At 36.9% G+C, this 18,984-nt stretch overlaps 1 protein-coding gene across 2 annotated transcripts in view; it reads right to left on the bottom strand.

The window, feature by feature from the left end:
• USP25 (ubiquitin specific peptidase 25) overlaps nt 1-18,984 on the bottom strand; it is an 89,223-nt gene that overhangs the window by 57,619 nt on the left and 12,620 nt on the right. For both annotated transcript variants that reach the window (XM_042809699.1, XM_042809700.1), the window contains exons 2-4: nt 12,561-12,638; nt 11,400-11,544; nt 2,735-2,858 (exon numbers count right to left, since the gene is read on the bottom strand). In XM_042809699.1, the coding sequence (XP_042665633.1) occupies nt 2,735-2,858; nt 11,400-11,544; nt 12,561-12,638 (347 nt within the window). The remainder of the gene's footprint in view (nt 1-2,734; nt 2,859-11,399; nt 11,545-12,560; nt 12,639-18,984) is intronic.

The raw sequence follows: 18,984 nt of genomic DNA, 5'->3' as shown, positions 1-18,984 counted from the left end.
CAATCACCTGACTGACTTCCCCAGTTAAAGTCTCATCTGGCCAGCCTCAAACTCCTTCAATTCATGAAAAATTATACAAATGGGAAATATTTTTTCATATGTGTAAATACACTGAAAATTCAAAGTTCCCTTGGAGATTGAAAGGAGAACAGTAAATAGCTCTAAACACACCATGTACAAGATGTTCAGCTTTTGAACACTCAAGACATTTAAGCTGCACTCCTCTTAACACCTACATAGTAATCAGATCTGTCTTCATTAAGCAACACAAGGCAATTACATAGAGGAATTACAACATTAATTACACAATTCAAGAAATTCCATTAGGGCTCCCTCAGAAACTTTAACAAAATCAGTGAAAGTCAGATTCCCAAACCAGAGTGAATACCTTTGAAAGAAATTCTTCCACAACTAAATTATTTATATATGCACACATCCTACATTATTAAAGTATTACTGAGATCCTATTTGATTTCTGTTTCTATTTAACTAAATGGGAAAAAACAACAACAAATGGCTGCAGTTTGACTTGTTTACAATCATGCTGTTCTACTTTTTGTTTTTAAAAGTCCTGCACAGATATTGTGCTTTCTATTCCAATGCCAACATTCTTCTGTGGGGTGTTAACTAGGAAATCTTTTTATTATTATTATTTTTTTAAACAGTCTAAACTTCTACCCTTAATGAAACTGACTGAATGGTTCAGAGTAAAAATTTGTTTCTTGTTTTTGTATAATTTTGAAATAATTTGCCTTCAACCCAGGGTGTACCCTGACACATAACTGAACTGATCTAGTATCTTAATGTTGCCAAAATCCCACATTCTCACTCCTCTATGTCTCCATTCAGAAACTAAGCCTCATCCCTCTTCTCAAGACATGACATGCTTTGAATCTGTTCCTGAATATTCTTGTATGGCTTTGGAGCTGGATTGGTACAACAAATGCTCCAAAGAATACTACAGCAAGAATAGAAGATGTGTTACAAGCGGTATTCCATAACCCCCCTTGGTAGAAACAAGCTCTTAAACTGGCACACACTGCTGTTTGCAATTTTGCCACCAAATATACCTTTCTTACAGTTTCATCAAAATAAAAGACCAACATTTTTCTCTCTATATAACTGAAAAATGTCTACATGCTTTTGTACATTGTGAAGTAGCATGACTTTTCCACGCATAATCTTCTACAACCAGAAAAAGCACATTAAAATTTAAGTTGAATAATTAGTTCTGGGGTAAGCAGGTAAGACTAAAAAGGAATTTTTAGTCTGAGAAATGAATAACAGTGGCTACAGGAAAAAAAAAAAAATAGATCTTCTAGGCACACAAGAAGCAAACACAGCAGAAGCAGAGCAGAGGTTAAAAAAAAAAGAAAAAGGAGAAAGACTTCCATATTTCCATATTTCTTCCAAATAGATCCATATTTCTGAGCATCTGGCTAAATCATAACTCTTTAACTATGACAATTCTGTCCTTCAAAAAGGAACATATAAGAGCTGTACTTCTGGCTCAAAACTGGAAAGAACGTTTTCCATTATCGTGAGCACATGTATATCTTGAGGTCTTAGAAAAAAGCTACTCTTTAAAACTTATTCCAATTATTAATGAGAATATAAATCTCTCTCATCTCACTTTTCAAAAATATCTAACACTAAATTCAAATAACTGCATGCTTTTTGTCACAAATATCAGGGCACACTTTGTTGGAATGCTTATTCACAAAATTAGCGCATTATTTTTTCAAAAAGGAAAATGAAAATGACTCTGAATAACTCTATCCATTTAAGTCCAATCTGAGAATATGGCTAACCATTTTGTCTGCCTAATACAGTCTACTGAGGAAAAGAATTACTGTGGTAAATTTGCCCCATGTAATTTATTTTTTTTTTTTTTTAAACAAGCAAGCAGTACTTAATCTTCCAACCCTAGGATCAAATCATTGCCATTTTTCCAGAGAACAAGGCCATGGAAAAAAAAACAAAAAACCTTTCACACACAACCTTACACTCGGGTCTTAGTCCAAGTATCAAATATTTCATAATTATATCTCTATTTATATATAAATACACACTATGCAAAGACATTGCAAAATTTACTCAAGGTTAACTTGCGGACTCTCATCGTTCCAAAGCTGCAAAAGTTAAGTTCATAAAACTTTAAAACAAGACATTAACTTCACATAAATCTAATAAATCCCACTTGTTAAAGAAGTTAGTATGATACTACATTGGCTAAAAATATAGCAGCTGTTCTTAGTGTACTCAAGCCATAGCATTACAACCCCCACTCCCAAAACCACAGCCATACCAGAGGTAAGAAAACGTTACTATAAAATGAGCAGTGTAACAAACAGGGTAGAGTATTTATTAGCTTTTTAGAAATGTTTTTATTTTGTCTGTTTTTCATTGCTCGTTACCTGATACAAAAGAGAAACTTTTTAAGTCCTACTTAAATATGACCACACACCCTCAATCTCCATTCACTTCCTCAAAATTTAAACAAATACATCAACATGATAAACATACTATTAACTCCTAGCCCACACATAATAGACTATTTTCCAGTTTAGAACATAAAATATATTAAAGCAACATCCTGAAGCCAGGCATATAAGTAGCACAAGTGAAAACAAACAAGTTATTCTTTGTTAAATTAAAAAGAAATAAAAAAGCAACACAGGCCAATCTCCAACTCTTTAATTTAATTTCTGCTTTACATAAGTTGTTTGTTTACCTGCTAATGGCTTGTTCCTCATCTGTTATTCCAGTCTCCCTGAATGCCCTGTTTGATTCCTCCAAACTCAAGGCAATTGCCCTCTGAAGATCATCTTTATCATCTCCAGTGAGATCAATCACATCTGAAAAGCAAAACTATCTTTCTCAAAATTAAACGTGAAACAGAATGAAAGGCAAGTCTTACTGTAGAGGAGACAGAACCCCCAAGGACTGCTGAGCTATATTTGAGTCCACCCCTCCTGTGGTCTGCTCTCTTCCAACAACTAACCATGCCAATCACCTCAAAACCAAAGAAAACCTCAGGAGTTTGCTCTTAGGAGGACATGACAGTCAACAGTCATTCTTCCTCCTAATGACTTTAAATTTATCTCACTGTTTTGTGAAACTTAAATACCTGTTGTTTCTGAAAGCCCTTTCAAAGAAATGCACTTAAGTGTACTACTTCAGCTACCATGATCAGTTTCTTCCAGGTCACATATGGTGAAAACCACCTTCTCTTTAAAAACGATACCTGAGCTGTTTCCTTCTCAAAAAGGAATGTGTGCCTAGCTTCCCCAAAACACAGGAAGAAGCCCAAATTCTACAAGTGTTTCCATACATGGGGACTTCTACACAGTTTCACCGCATGTGGAAGAGTTCCTTTCTTAAAAAAACTCCTGTCCATTCTGCCCATGTATTCATTTTCTAAATTTATTTAAATCTAATTTCTTTCTGTCAGAAGTATCCTTCTCAATGGAGAAAATTAAGAGAGTAAACAGAGAAATCAAAGAAAGGATCTATACTTGAACGAGTGCAGAATGCCCGATGAGTTACTAACCAGGGAATAAACTGAAAACAACCCTATTCTTACCTCCTCTCCAGTTCAGATTAACTAAAGAATCAGATCCTTACTCCTTCTGCACATTTCCTGGATGTGGTAAAAGCTTGTTTTCCCCTCTGGAATAAAAACGAGCGTTACTGCCCAGATTACAGCTCTAAACCAGGCACTCCCCAACTGGGCATTTCTCAGCACAGTCAGGGCCAAGAGGATTGCCTGTCAGCTGTAGGAGGCCTTCAGAAAAAAAAACCAAAGTCATTAGTTACCCTGATTTCAAGGGCCAAAAACTGCTTTTTGCAAGTCAACCAGACAGAAAGAGAGGGGAAAATGAAAGTGACTTTCAGGTGTGGTGGCAGACAGAGGTACACAGGGAGTTGGCACCCTACTGTTATCTTCCCTACTCAAAGGCCAAAGTTTATCTAAATAGCCACAAAAGAGACTGCTCTCTAGCAATCTCTAGCAAGGGTTTCTGTGTTAAAAGTTGAAAGACTACACGAGGAAGAGAAACCTATTCAAAGTTGATGGCTAGTCATGAAGAGATCAGTCAATTCCCAAAGACCTTCTCTGTATAGATATTTTTTTTTTCCTGGATGGATCAGCCTGCTGAATAGACAGCTTGCACTGTTTCCCCAGGCTTAATTTTCTCTGACGTTTCTTACACTGAACTCATGACACAAAAATTGTAATTACGCGTTAACAGAAAAACGGGATGGCTTGTCCTCACTGAAAGCTGAAACTGAAGAGAAGTTGGAAAATCAACTTTTCTGTTAACAGCAGCATCTTTAAAACTAGTTTCAACTTAGGCCTTTCTTCCCCCAAACAATGATGACTGAATACCAGTTTCATCTAGGGAGCTTTCAGAGGAAGCCCTCTTACCTGCAAATTAAACCATGAACCTGTCATAATCTGAAAGTATGAAAAAACACTAAGACCACACTTTATAATTTCATTCTTATGCTTAAACAGTCAGCTCAAACATTCTGGCATGTTAAAAGGATACTGTAACTCAGATGTCTGAACTTCTCCTTCTTAAACACTACAGGAATCATCAAGAGAAGTCAGACCCACAGGAGTTCTGATATGTGAGCTGTCATGGTGAGAACAAAGCAATCCAGACTAAAATAGTACCTCAACCTGGGTCATATACAAGCATTCTTACGTTCTACAACCTATGAGCAGAAGCAAGTATAGCAAGGACAAGAGCAATTATAGTGTCCTGTGATTACATGTGCTACCTATTATGCTCTAAAATGCATTGCTTACATTCTACACATTCACAGGTAGTTCCACACGAACTGGAGAATTCCACTGGACAATACCTGTTTTTCTAAGAGTTACAATAGTGGTTACAACTGAACATGAGATAAGCCACACATGCTGTGTGGTGAAGCAGGGCTTATGAAGAAGAAGAATCCATTAGCTAATCTTTTCTAAAGTAAGAGTGATGAAACTTTTATACAACAATAAAGAAGATGGACAGTATTTTCCATAACACATAACACTCATAACACAGCTGAATATTTTGCAAAAGCTCCCACTGTTATAAAGATCAACACAGGAAAACCTAGCAAGGTCAAAATCAACTCCAGCTTCCATTACTTCTCCAATTTCTCTGCAACTCTCCAGCTCCTCACTCTTCTTTAACTTATACCACAATCTTATGTGTTAAAGACATTTTTGCATTCATATTAAAGTGATTATATCTTTTAAATATTAAGGCCCCAAATCCCTGACTTTCACTTTCTTTCAGAAAGTTAATCAACAGAACAGTTTTCTTTGGCATGCAGGGATTGGAGGAGGATTCCCTCCAGAAATGTTAGTCTTGTGTACAAAGTGTTCATGATCTGCATTTTAAAAAAAGACAATACGGCAAAGATCTGCTGCCAGATACTACTGTGATCAGTGCAATTGTTGCATGTCATACAGAATTTCCCTACTGCTAAGACACAAAAATAAGCTCAGTGTCAGATGATCCTTGGTATCCTACTGCACGTAAGCTCTTAGCTTGTAGCAAATGTAAAATTAATGGATATTTAGGCTAACATATTTCAACTTGTGTGCTGTTCTTGGAGCACATTCAAGATCTTTTTCAACATCTCAGCTGACACAGTAACTCATTAAGCCACAACAGCTCAGGTATGACTTGAATCTTAAACTGTAAATAAGAGATCTCAACAGAAGCCATAATAGAAGGGAAACAATCTGAAACTAAACTCCTCTTTAAAAAAAATTATTAACTTTTAAAAAAATCAGTTTACATAATAGCATAGTTTGCATCCTTATCAGCAAGTTATAGACTATATGCATGTACTTGTAATACTTGAAATTCACACAGGCTTGTTGTTGCTGTTGATTTGTTTTAGCAACTTTATGTTTTGGGAACTCTTACAGAGAGATTTTATTTAGTGAAAACGTGTCCAGTTTTCAGCAGTTAAACCTGTATAATCATTTTGTCTGAAGGACAGATTTTATGAAGGTATAAAGAAAAAGAACAAGAAAGCCAAATTCAGTCACTGAGCTTTCAAACTTGATTTTGTTTACCCCTCTCATTAGGCCAAATAACACCTCAGTTCTCAGCATCTTACACTCATAAAGGTACTTCTTACTGTAAACCACCACCTTTGAAAATGCAAACATGTTCTTAATTAAGCCACAACTACAAAGCAAACAAAGAAAGTTTGCTTCTCAAAAAAAAAAGAACCTGTATGAAAGGAAAAACTGCACATCAAAACAGTTTAGCTTAGCATATTTATGGTGTTTATTCAAACCAAATTAGCATGTAGAATTAATAAGCTGTTCTATTAAGTGAGGTATTTTTGTTCCACAAAAGTGTTACATAATGATGTATACTTCTGGTCCATAAAGCCAGCTTGTAATTATATAAAGCAATGCTGAATTGAATGTTGAGATTTGTGACAAAAATACATATATAGTAAATGCACAGATACACATACACATATATCAATCTTTTTGATAAAACCCTGTCATTCTGCTTACTTGGGAAGTTTTTCCATAATTTAAATAAATGCTTCTTACTTGGTAATTGCCTAGGTCATTAAAATAATTACTGTCTTATCAGCTTATTATTTGCACCAGGAGGAGGCTGAGAATAAAAACTTTGAATTTAAGTAGGCTGGGAAACTCAGTATGAGGGACAGGTTTGGAGTAGCAATTAAACACGAGGACAAGCAATAGACAACGACAGTGATGCAACTGCAAGCACAGGGAGAGGAAAATGAAAGGGCAAGCCTGATGGGTTCAAGAGGCAGGTGCCAAGTAAAAAATCCTGCAAGACTGCAATTTGAACTCACTAACGTTATAAGAAGAAAAAGAAAGAAATAGAGATTACTTACACTTCCAGAGCTAAGCAAGATACATTCTACAGTCTATGACACAACATTGGGCATCATGATAGACATGGGTTCCTAAGAGAAGACTAAAGAAATTTAATTGTTTGTACAGGCCGATTTCTGTTAAAACTGGATGGGGCAAGAACACACAGCACCCTGGCACACGCTTAGCCAACCCAAACAGCTCTGACAAAAACTGTCTATCTACGAAATAACCAGCAAACATGAACCACTGCTATCTCACAGCAATTTCTTCATCTCAGATGCTCCTTCCATCCTTACTGTCAGGATGATAGCACAGTGAACTGACGATTCTCACACCAGCAGAAATGGGAAGGAGAGATACAGCCACAGCGCAAAGGAACGAGTGAATCAGTAAAATGAAAAGAGAGCCTGAAAAGCCTCCTGACATTTTGAAGCAGGGTATCCTGCCACACCATGCTGGAGACATTACCAGGAACCTGAATAGGACATGACACAAATAATCCCTGAAATAGATGGAAGTGTCATGAAGACACAGTGATATCCAAGTTGGCTATGGTGACAGAATAAAATAGTGCAAAATTCTGCTCAAAGAAACAGTAAAACATAGCTACAGAATGGGGATTGGCTAGGACTCACGTCAAGAACTTAGGAGCTACAGCTGATTCACTTTCACCTTGCAATTCACATCATCACAGTATTGAAAATACAAAGTGTTGCACTGAGATATAACAGAATACTTATATAGACATTTAGATAAATTATTCCATTTTTTATAAGAACTCAGCTACAATCTTGGTTTTTGTTCTGAGCACAGCATTTTAAGAACAATTAGAGAGGATCTATAAGAGAAGCAAAAAAAAAAAAAAAAAATGGCACTAGGTAAAGAACGTGGGCAATGGTTTGGAAAACTTGGGCTCTTCATCTTAATATAAGGAAAATCAGGACACCAAGATTTATCATCTTGAGCCATGAAACATTTGAGCTAAGACAAAAGTGATGAACTGTACTCTGATCTCCACAGGAGATACCACAACGAGCAAAAGTGCTAAATCTGAAGAAAAAAAGAGGAATTTAGGTAAGATATTAGAAGTCAAAAAGGTCTGTGAAACACCAGAATGTGCTGCTCTGAACTTTTCAGAGTCTCTACAACACAAGAGCTATTAAGAAACAGGTTATATAAACATCAGCTGAGTGAATGATTTTCTGAAACCACCACAAGGAACGTGAAGATAAAAAAAACAGGTCCCCAGAATCAACGAATTCTACAATTCTCTAGAATTGGTGTGTGTAGCATTTCACAATTGTACAATGTCCTTATAAAAAGGCTTCAAGTTTTTTGCCTTGGCTATAGAGCGGGTAATTCATTTTTTTTCAACAAGGAATTCCTAAATTTTTGAAAGAAGAGTAGAAGAGAATTTGTCCTGACCTTGCTTTACACAAAGACAATACTTACGCCTTCTTTTTATTCTGCTGCTTCCTTTAACCCTAGGTTCTGCAAGTTTCTCAAACAATGAGAAGGAAAATTGCCAATGCTTGGCAATGCAATAGTTCTGATGTGCAGCCACAGATGAAATTTCTCTAAATTAATGCAAATAATTTCTAGAGATATCAATGAGGAGAAAATATTGGAAAGTACTACTTTACTACTTCTTTTGTTTTAAGTAGGGTGCCTAGGTTGTACACAATAAAGGAGAACATTAAAGTGATCGTAGATTAAAAGTTCTTCCCATGTATGTTGCAATTTAAGCACTTTCTGCTCTCTAACAGATTGCAGAGTAATACCACCTCTGCAAGGGGATCAGATGAAGCACGCATCACTTGACATGAAAAAGCTGCACTTGCAGGTGCTTGCACATACTGTTTTGAACAGGCAAAAAGGCAAGTATCCTGAATAACAATGACTGTGCAAGTCACTCTTGGATTTTAAAGAGACTAAATACTTATGCAAACTGTTTTCCACACATTTCATAACTGCTGAAATGCTACATAAGCTAATAACAGTTTTCTTTATACCTCCTACCATATTGAATGCAACCTAAGTGCTCAGCTGAGCGACCACCATCAGTTTTTGAAAGAGCCAATGCAGCACAATCCAGGCTGATTGTTAAAATATGATTTCTTGTTATATACAGTTTTAACTAAGTAACCATTACAAAGAAACATCAGTCAAGCCCACTGAATACTTCAGATGTGCTTTTTATGCAATGCATATGTTCAGAAATTTCCATTAGTGGCTGGAGGGTTTTTTTGTGGTAAAAAAAAAAAAAAGAGCTCTGATATTTATCTGTTACTGCCTCAGTTTGAATGATCTAACTTGGTGGGACTGCAAACCTAGGTGACTCATAACTTCCTAAGTGCCAAATACATACACGCAGTTAAGCAGTAAGGAATGATAAGAGTGAGTTATAATTATCCTCATGCAATTATACTTATGTGAGATAGTAAAAGGGAGTCAAATTTAAAAGGCAAGATACTGTCAGCAAGTCCACATAGTTTCTGAGATGTGGTAATAACATTCTTTTTAAAGGGGAGTGTCGATGGCTGAAGCCATCATTACTGAATATTTTCCCATTCATATCCAGCCTTCTGCTCTCATCTCTAATCCACAGTCTTTCACCATACTCCCTAACTTGGCACCACCACCCAATGTAGTGCCCTAAAATTTGTCCATCTTAAACATGCTACATTTTTGAAATTCATAATCAAAAATAACTGCAGGCAGTGAAACATAAGGAGAAAAATGCAAGTTTCTACAAGAAGCTTTCACTAGAACTGTTTTACAGATGGAGAGGAGCGATATAATCAGATTGGTTTAGACTTTGGCTCTGCTCTAGATGATCAGTTCTTGCTTCCAGGCCTCCCCAAAGTGAAGAAGAATTGGCCAAGATACCTTGACTACTGGTCTGCAGTAATATTTAATAGTAGAGAATTCAGGTCTGCTTTCAGCCCTCTAGAAAACAGAATATCCTGAAATCCAGTTTGGAATCTGCAACTAAAGGCTAATTCTTACCAATTTGACCATCAATTGTGGTTAATGTTGACTCCGCAAGACCAACTTTTCCTTGTCTTATATACCCTACCACTTCATACCTTTAATAAGATTGAATAACACATCAAGTGATGCCAAAGCTAAACATTTTGATTAGCGGGATTAACATTAAATCCAATCAAATGCAGACTGCAAGAGATTCCAGTTTACTATTGCACTGCCACAGTACATCTTCATTACTGGAGACCACGTCAACAGTGCTAAGTCCATAGAAAACAGTCTCTGCTTACTCAACTGATTTTCAGACATAACAAATTAAGCAGATATGGGATTTAATGTGTGTTTTCTTTTTAAAAGTAAGGGGATTTTATACAGAGATGCTACTAATAGCAACAATTCAAACAGTTTTCACAACTGAGATATTGAGAATAAACTCAACTCCGGTTTGCAAGAATAACATCTTAAAAAAGGAGTTTCTTCCAAGGTGTCAAGGACTGTAAGACAATTGTACCATGAGCAATGAGTTCCAAATAAACTTTAAAAAAAAAAAAACAATACTAAAACCAGAGCCAACCCATTAATAGTGAAATAAAGGAAGAAAGTCCTGCTGTGCCTGAAGCTAAATATTCTGCTAATTTCATAAAAGCTACATAGATGTACTACCCACATAATCAAAGGATTAATACATATTGTATTGTATATAAAAATATTGTATGGCAAGGTTTAGAATTTTGGGAAGGAAATACAGCATCAAGAAACTTGGCTTTTACAATCCTTCTGCAAAAGTTCAAGCTTGCTTTTGTTATTTCCTATGCTTAGTTGCAGAACAAACTTAATATGCAGGACCACAACAACACAAAGCCTCTCCTATCGGTAGTTTTCTCATCACCATTGTATAAAATGTACAGTTACTTTAAAATCCTTAGTTTTTCTCCAAGAAATTAACTATGTACCTATGTAAGCAAAGACATTGAATCTACAAAACTCAGAAAAACAGTTCTGCGGACCTTACATATCAATGATGCTAAACTGCTTAAAAAGAAACATTTTTAATATTAATTTCACATACTGAATACCTAGTCTTTCACTGCAAAATGCAAATCTAAATGCAAATCTAAACTTAAAATCTAAACTTACACTGGTCTCTTTAGCAAAGTCACCCCTACTAGGGCAAAGCTACTCAAGCATATTAGGAAACACATCACAGGCTCTTCTAAACAATTTTTTTCTTTTAACTGTCAGACTACTTGCTTTTTGACTTTAATTATGTACTACATATCCCACAAATAAACCTTACAATAAGGGAAAAAAAAAAAAAAAGATTGAAAGCCCAGGTATCCACCCTCTGACTAACTTATCAGCAAAAGAAAAAAAAGAAAAAGGTAACCAAGATGTTGAAATAAGGAATGAAAATATACGTAACAGTCTCAGAGTTGTTAAGTAAGAATTATCAGTCATCTCACAGGCAAGTTTTTAGCTTCCTTGCCTTTATACTAAACTTATGAAAAGAAAAAATACTTACTTGTATCTGCCTGGCTGCCCACACTGATATATCTGTCATTTCCAGGAAGTGCTGTCTGATAGTAGCTTGCCTCCTCTTGCTGGGGTACCTTGGCATTCTTTGCAGTGAGGAAAGCCACAGCCAACTCCAAATTACCATTGCTATCCTTTAACCACATATATTAAAAAAAAAAAAAAAAAAAGTGAGAATTTCTCCACTTTTTTTGTTTGTTTGTTTCAGATCAGTGAAATACCACATTTTCAGGTGAAATATTTGTTAAAAAGCAAATTTTCCATGCTTGCATGTTTTACATATTTCACTTTTTCTAACCAAAATAAATATAAAGCATTGTATGAAAACAAGGATATTGTAGCATAGGTCAACCCACCAACTTGCACAATGACCACATTCAGACTTGGACAGCAGTTAACCATACACTTCCAAAAATATACTATTTCATTTTTAAGTCCAGAAATACTAGATTCTGAAAGGCAGTTGTGTACATTATTTAAGCTGAATCAGAAGCAACAACTATACCCATATTTTAAATAAACTAAATGTAATTAACCATTCATAAATGGCTAAAAAGCTCTGCTTAGAAGAGGCAGTGGAAGTTTCTTTGTATCTACTTGGGGAAAGACAACACAGAAATCTGCCGTTCTTGCAACATCTTGTTATGTGATGGAATGTGTGATGATTGCGAAAGCACGGAAACAAAGCCAAATTAGCAAAAGGTGACAAGTTCAGGAAGAGTTCTTTGTTCTGCACACTAAGCAGGATCTGTCCGTGCTAGAAAAAATTATCTACACCTTGATAAGAAAACAAGATTTTAACTCATCAGGTGTCAAGCAGCTGTACTAGCATCAAAGTACTCAAAACACCTGAGCCAAAGGTTACCTTCTGGGCAAGTCATACCATTCCTGTCTTTTCATGTTTGATCACCAGATTAATTTATTTTTTTTTTTTAATCTCAGTACCAAAACAGATCAGGCCTGCTTCTGAAGTGAATTAGCCATCACTTTTTTTACCCCCCTAAACATACATCTAAAAATAATTCAAATGGGATGAAAGAAAGGAAGGAAAGATAGAAGAAAGCATGCCATTTTCTGGCTTTCACCATCAGCTAATGACAAGTTTTAAGCATTTAGATACATGTAGGGAACTTCCCTACAACTATCTTACCTTCAGTGCCTGTTGCAGTACCTGGATGTCACTGATACCAGTGATCTCCCTCAGCTGATTCAAAAATGTCTGCTGATGCTAAAAACATAAACAGATAAAAGAATTAGGTAACAGTCAAGTAACAACAGAACCACTGTTACTGATGGGTATGCTTCCTACAAACATCAGAAACATCTCTGTATAAGCTCTACGCACCACAAAGGGGGAGAGCCTTCACTTTGTTTAAGTTTGTACACCTTGGGCAATTAATTCTCATATTAAATGGTCTTTTTTGTTTTTTACAAAAAAAAAAAAAAAAAAAAAAAAAAAAAAAAGATAATTGAGCTTACACATGAGTAAAAGGAGCCCACACAAAACCCCAGTCAGCTCTCCTAAACAAATTCAAGTTTACTTTGGTCTTCAAGGGCAGTAGGGAAAATAGTTTATTTTACTCCCATCAAAACTTCAACTCCTAATAACTCTCAACTCTGAGTTCCTTAACATTTGCAATTTCCAGCCATTCACACCTCAAGACTCGGAAAGTCTCTTTCCTGAACATATAAATGTTTTAGAAGAAATCTTATAAAAAGGATTTACTTTTTAGAGAAAGGCTAAAGCAAAACACTGGGAATCAGTCTTCACCACCTTCCCAGACTAGCTGAATCCAGCTCTCACAAACTGAAAATCAATCAGCATCCATGGTAGAACTTCAAATAATTCTTGTAGTTAGAACAGAGGGAAAAGAGGTTGCAACTTAGATGCTCACGTCAAATGAGTTTTGATATAAATATAAATAAAAATTTGTTCCCAGCCCTGTTTACAGCCAACAGCTGACACTCTCTGCTCATGTTCAGATATCACATCACGGAAGCAAAAATAGGCACTTGGCTGGGATTGTCCTTGCACTTCTCTTAAATATTAAAAGCATCTTAGCCATTAAAACCACGAAAAACAGAAGATTGACCACTATTCTAAACTATATGATTCCATCCTTCTTTTGGAAGAAAGATGAGAAAAAGAGAAGAGCTTGGTGGTACATGCAAGTCATTTTTCTTTTTTGTTGTTTGCCCACCACACACTGAATTCAAAACAATAATTTCATCTATAAAGAAGATTTTGTAAAATATGGGTTTGCTCGACAAAAGGCATATTTCCTATTAGTGACAAATAAATGGTCTCACGTTGCTCTCCAAACTATCTAAAAAAAAATAACTATAATCATCTTGCAACCACTTCTAAGACACTTTTCTTTACACTGAGTTCTTTGGAATCAAATATTCAAATAGCCTTATTCTCTCCTTATCACAGCTTTGTATAGAGGAGGAAATTAAGTACTGCATGAATGCTGAACTCCCCAGTGTGAAATTAACCTGGCAGGCACCACTTCATGCCCTAATAAGTTGAAATAGAAGGCGTATAGTTCAGGATGTTTATGAATTACATACACAATCCTCCCTTCATTTATGATCCTAAGGGACACTGCTAACAATCCAATTTGCTTTTCTTCTTTTCTTTTTAAAAGCCCTGCTATTGGCACAAGGGAAGCCAAGCAATGAGGCAAACAAACTCCCACTCTCTCCCCGTCCCCCGCCTCCTCATTTGTTTACTCCATGCATTTCACAGCACTGTACAAAGGCAAGACTTGTTTCCCTTATAAAGTCTGGTAAAAAGCAAAGGAAAAAAAAAAAAAAAAAAAAAATTAAAAAGAATATTTGGGAAAAGTATTACAACTGACAGGAGCAATTCAAGGGCAGCAAACAGCAGAAGGTTGCTTTCGTAGTAGTTACCAACAAGGTGGTTAATAGTTGTAATATAAAATACAACAGAAAGTTACAGCAAATTCCTGTCTTCCACAATACACACAACACCTGGAAAAGCTGAGAAAGAAGACTGAAGGACAATTCAGTCATTCACAGAGAGTGGGAAAAGGCACAAGAGACAGTTTACTAACAAACAATCTCTCAGCAGCTCAAAATATTGGCTGTTAATTTATGAGCACAGCTGTGCCATTTAAATCTAGACATCTGCAGTTTATATCCAGATTCCAGGACTCTGGTGCAAAGCTGCATTTTGAGACCCCGTGCCCAAGGACATCGGCCATTCAGAAATCGGAACCAGGCCCAGAGATGCTCTTTCATCATCAAGATATTACTTAAATACCTAAATATATACAGACATATATAAAGACCAAAAGATTAGGCACTCCTCTCCAGAATTTCTGGCTGGTAGTTAAGTGAACTCTAAATGATGGAAATTAAGAGGAAAATTAACAGTTATCCTGGATGCCTTACAGGGAGCTAAACAGCACTCATACACGTCATTCTGCTCTTTTTCATTACAAATGACAGTGCAGACAATCAATATCTAGGAATAACAATCACACCCTTTCCTCATGCATCAGAGGACAAGTTTGCATTTTCTTTTTGCTTCTCCATTCACATAAGTTTAAGAAATGTAATCATATCTGTATTCAAAGACTCAATATTACATCTAATTAGTGCATCTGTAGTAGAATCTGCACCAAAGTCAACAGAGCTAGACACAGCTACTGGGGCTGAGATCCACATCAAGCCTTTCAGCTCCTAGTTGCCTATGTCCGCTCCTGTTTGCCACTGTTGCCCTTGGAGTTCCACAGGTTCCACAGTTGATCTATAGCTCAAATCCTGCAGTTTAGTTAATAAGAACCCTACATATGCCCACAGCATACATGTGCCACTGCACGTATTACATTGTACATACATAAATATACAATACATACACGCACACGCACACACCAATAGCATTTGACTAAGCTCTAAGAAAGCTCCAGGACTTGCTCTATGCCACCAGATTCCAATGGCATTAGGCGCTGCAGAGTAACCCAAATCCTGGGTGGGGTGAAGGAGATGATGGCCAACAAAGGCCCACTGATGCCCCAATCCCCAGCTGCTCACAGTCCTGCAGCCCTCTCCTCCATCACGTCATGCAGCAGCCAGCTCCCCAGGGTTTTCATGCTTGAGCTTTTCCCAGCCTTCCCCCTTCCTCTGCATCTCTGAGATACGTGCTATGTATCTCAGGGCTCTCAGCTCTTAGAAGATTTAAACTAACAGGAAATTCTTCCATTTTCCTGGAGAAATGCCAAATTTGTACATTCGGAATGCATGCCCTTATTTCCAGTTCTTTCCTTTTTCAGCCATCCCTCTCTTCTTGTCAGGAAACACCCAATTAAGATTATCTGGTTTATAACCCCACACAATAGCACATTCAGTAGCTGTGCCAGTGCTAGTGAAGCAGAAAAGGATGTGCACTATTATCTGCTTAGGAAGATACTATGCTGAAATTAGTTCCACAACAGTACTGTAAACTCTGACGATTTCTCAATGCTTATTTGGATAAAGTAAATCTCAAAAACCAACTAATTCTGAATTACATTGCAAATGAATCTGCAAATGAATTTTAAAAATAGCCAATTTTTGAGCTGTTTATTTTCTCATCTCTACAACTTCTAAAGAAGTACATATAGGCTTTGGCTTTATTCATGGCAACACTGAAATATTCATATTTGCAACACAAGCACTTTAAAACTTGAGACAATAAAGCATGCCATGCCAGTTTCCAACAGAAAGTAAAATGTTTTGTAATAAATGAGATGGTTCAACCATTACTAGCAGAAAATGGGGCCTACTGCCTCACTGCACAGGTCATTTGAAAAACAGAACACAATGAAAATGAACTACCTGCACCCTTTTCTTCCCAAGGGATGTACACTTATACTAGGGACAGACACATAAAAAAATAAAATGAAATAAAATTCTCAGACAAATGCTGAGAACTGCATCTTGACTCATTTCCTCCACACAAATCCTACTCACTTTTCTTTCTGAAGTAACGCTGATCTGAAAAAGCTATTTGAAGGAAGAAAGCTTGCAAGACACTGTACATTAACCATCCTCCAAATAAGCTATTGGCCAAGTTCAACACAGGCTAATAAAATGTAGTAGGCATTGACCTGTTCATTCTTACAGCACCTTCCTAAAGCACAGAGTAATCAGGTTCGCCTGCCTGCTATCCCTGCTACTAAATGGATTTCCTTCTTTTCAGTCATGAAAAGAGAAATCTCTGACATCGCATCCATCAAGAAAATGGGTAAAAAGATCATTTTATTTTTATACACACACAAAATGCACCCCAGCTTTGGGCTTGGCAGAAAAAAAAATCACCTGCAGAGAGAAAAGTGTGCACAGAGGCTGGAAGTTGTCAGCCTGTGACTGCTCTGCCAAGGCTGCCAATTACAGCAGCAGTTGCTGCAAAGCAGGCAGTGAGCTGCCTGAGCCTGGGCTGAAAGCAAACGTACTTCAAGGAAGCAGAAGGACACAACAGCAACTTTCAACCAACTGCAGCCTGGATCAAACAGAAGTTTAACAGGGGAAAATGCCTGAGTGCATTACTTCTGTACATTCAGTCCCCCATGAAGAGCAAGGCAGGATCCCATTTATCACAGTGTTATATACCTATATTCATCCTAAGACTGCACTCAAGAATACTCACTGCATTTCCATAATTTCCATGAACTATCACAAAACTGCATTATTTCAATTGAAAATGCGGAGTGACTTGGCAATGAATTTCAGGATTTGACTTGAAGGACTCTACCCAACAGGGAGCACGCACCCACATAAATATTCACTATTCTGAGCCTCAGTGTCCCTGCTTATTGCAGAGGAGGTTGGACGAGATGGCCCCCAGACATCCCTTACAACTCAGAGGATTCTATGATTCTACGATTCCATTTACTCTCTTCTAAATACAACGTTCACATTCATTTCTTTATTTAAACCTTTTAAATAAGATTTTAAAGGGACACTTGAGAGGTTTGGTTTGCACATTTTTACTGACATTAAATGTAAAGCAAACTCAGCCCAGATAGTTATACACATTTACAAAATAGCAAAGTTAAACGTGAGTCAAATTATCACCTAGATGGCAACCATCCTTGCAACAAGCAGAAAACCCTGTCAGCTCACAGCTGGTGACTTCTCAGGCTATTGCGTCTCTAAGCAGGCCAAGTGGTTTCACATCCTCACATTCAAATGGACAGAACAGGAAAGGAAGGAACCCCCAAAATTTGGTTTCTCGTACAGCAGCTGAGAGAGAAAAGAAGGAGGAAGTATCTCCTTTTTATATGGTCTTTTCAGGAAAATGGTTAGGTGGCTAAGAATTGGAGTAATAATGGAGAAGAACTACTAAGTATATACATACTGTAACACAGCACACAGAAAGCAACACATTGCTTTAAACATGGTCAGAGGATTTTCTATCATTTCCTATCACACTACAGAAGCACTGAAACTCAGCTGTATATTCCAGCTCCATTGCCCTACAGTTTTACTACTTGGATTCTTTCCAACCCAACCCATTCTGTGATTCTATGATCATAATTTCGGCTCAGCACAACAGAATTTCCCAGCAAAGCAGCGTCAAGCTAGTGTTTTACTGCTTGTCCTTCTGCTGTTATCATACTAACATCAACTCTAACAGTCTCTCTATTCCCCTCCAAATCTGTTGGGTTACTAGAGCTATTGGTGGCGGGTCTTTCAAAGCACGAACAAATATTATCAGCAAACTATGTAAAATTTAAAGGGAACCCAACTGCTGTGCAAATGCCCATCCTGATAGAATGCTCAAGTTTCAGTCCATGCCCTCATCGCACATCCATATGCTTGGACCCAGCATCAAGTACATACTGCCAACAGTGTATGCAAGTTGCAGCAAATTAAAACCAATGGGCTCAATTACCAGTGACATTATACACATGGAAAGAAAGAAAAAAAAAAGCTAGAAGATGACAGGTTTACAGCTAGCTCTTCAGGTATATATCACTATAAATTTCAATTATTATTATTACAATGACTCCTGGTCATTTTCTGTAGTAAAAGTGTTTTTTCTATTCTTTTTTCCTCTTCCATTCATATATATATAATATATATATACACACACACACCATCATGGCTAAATGTTAACTTTCATAGTATACAGCCCATGCAACATCACTGAGATACAGACTCTCTCCTCACAGGAAAAACTACAGTCTAGAATATCATAATTTCACTGCATCAATTATCACAGACGTCCTTTTGAATGTCTTTTAAATATCTAAAAAAAAAAAAAAAAAAACATGAAATTTGTCATTCTGAGATCTAAGACAACGCTGCACATTTTTAGCTTCCTGTTCCGAGATGTTTTTCTTTGCATCCCAACCACAGTTTAACATCTCATGCCAAACACTGGTTATTTTAGTTCATGTTTGAGAGACTTTACAGCCCTATCATCACCCATTTATTATCCACCTGTCACCAAAAGGCAAAGACCTACCTTTCAAATCACAGCAGCAGGACAGGGTTTTATTTAAATGACTTTTTTCCCCAGACAACCATCACAATTTCACACCCTGCTCTGCACAGTACAA

This window comes from Centrocercus urophasianus, unplaced genomic scaffold, assembly GCF_019232065.1.
Source record: "Centrocercus urophasianus isolate 14NV4802_14NV808 unplaced genomic scaffold, USGS_Curo_1.0 seq_12, whole genome shotgun sequence".
In the NCBI taxonomy this organism is placed as follows: Eukaryota; Metazoa; Chordata; class Aves; order Galliformes; family Phasianidae; genus Centrocercus; species Centrocercus urophasianus.
This window is presented reverse-complemented; position numbering and strand designations above follow the sequence as displayed.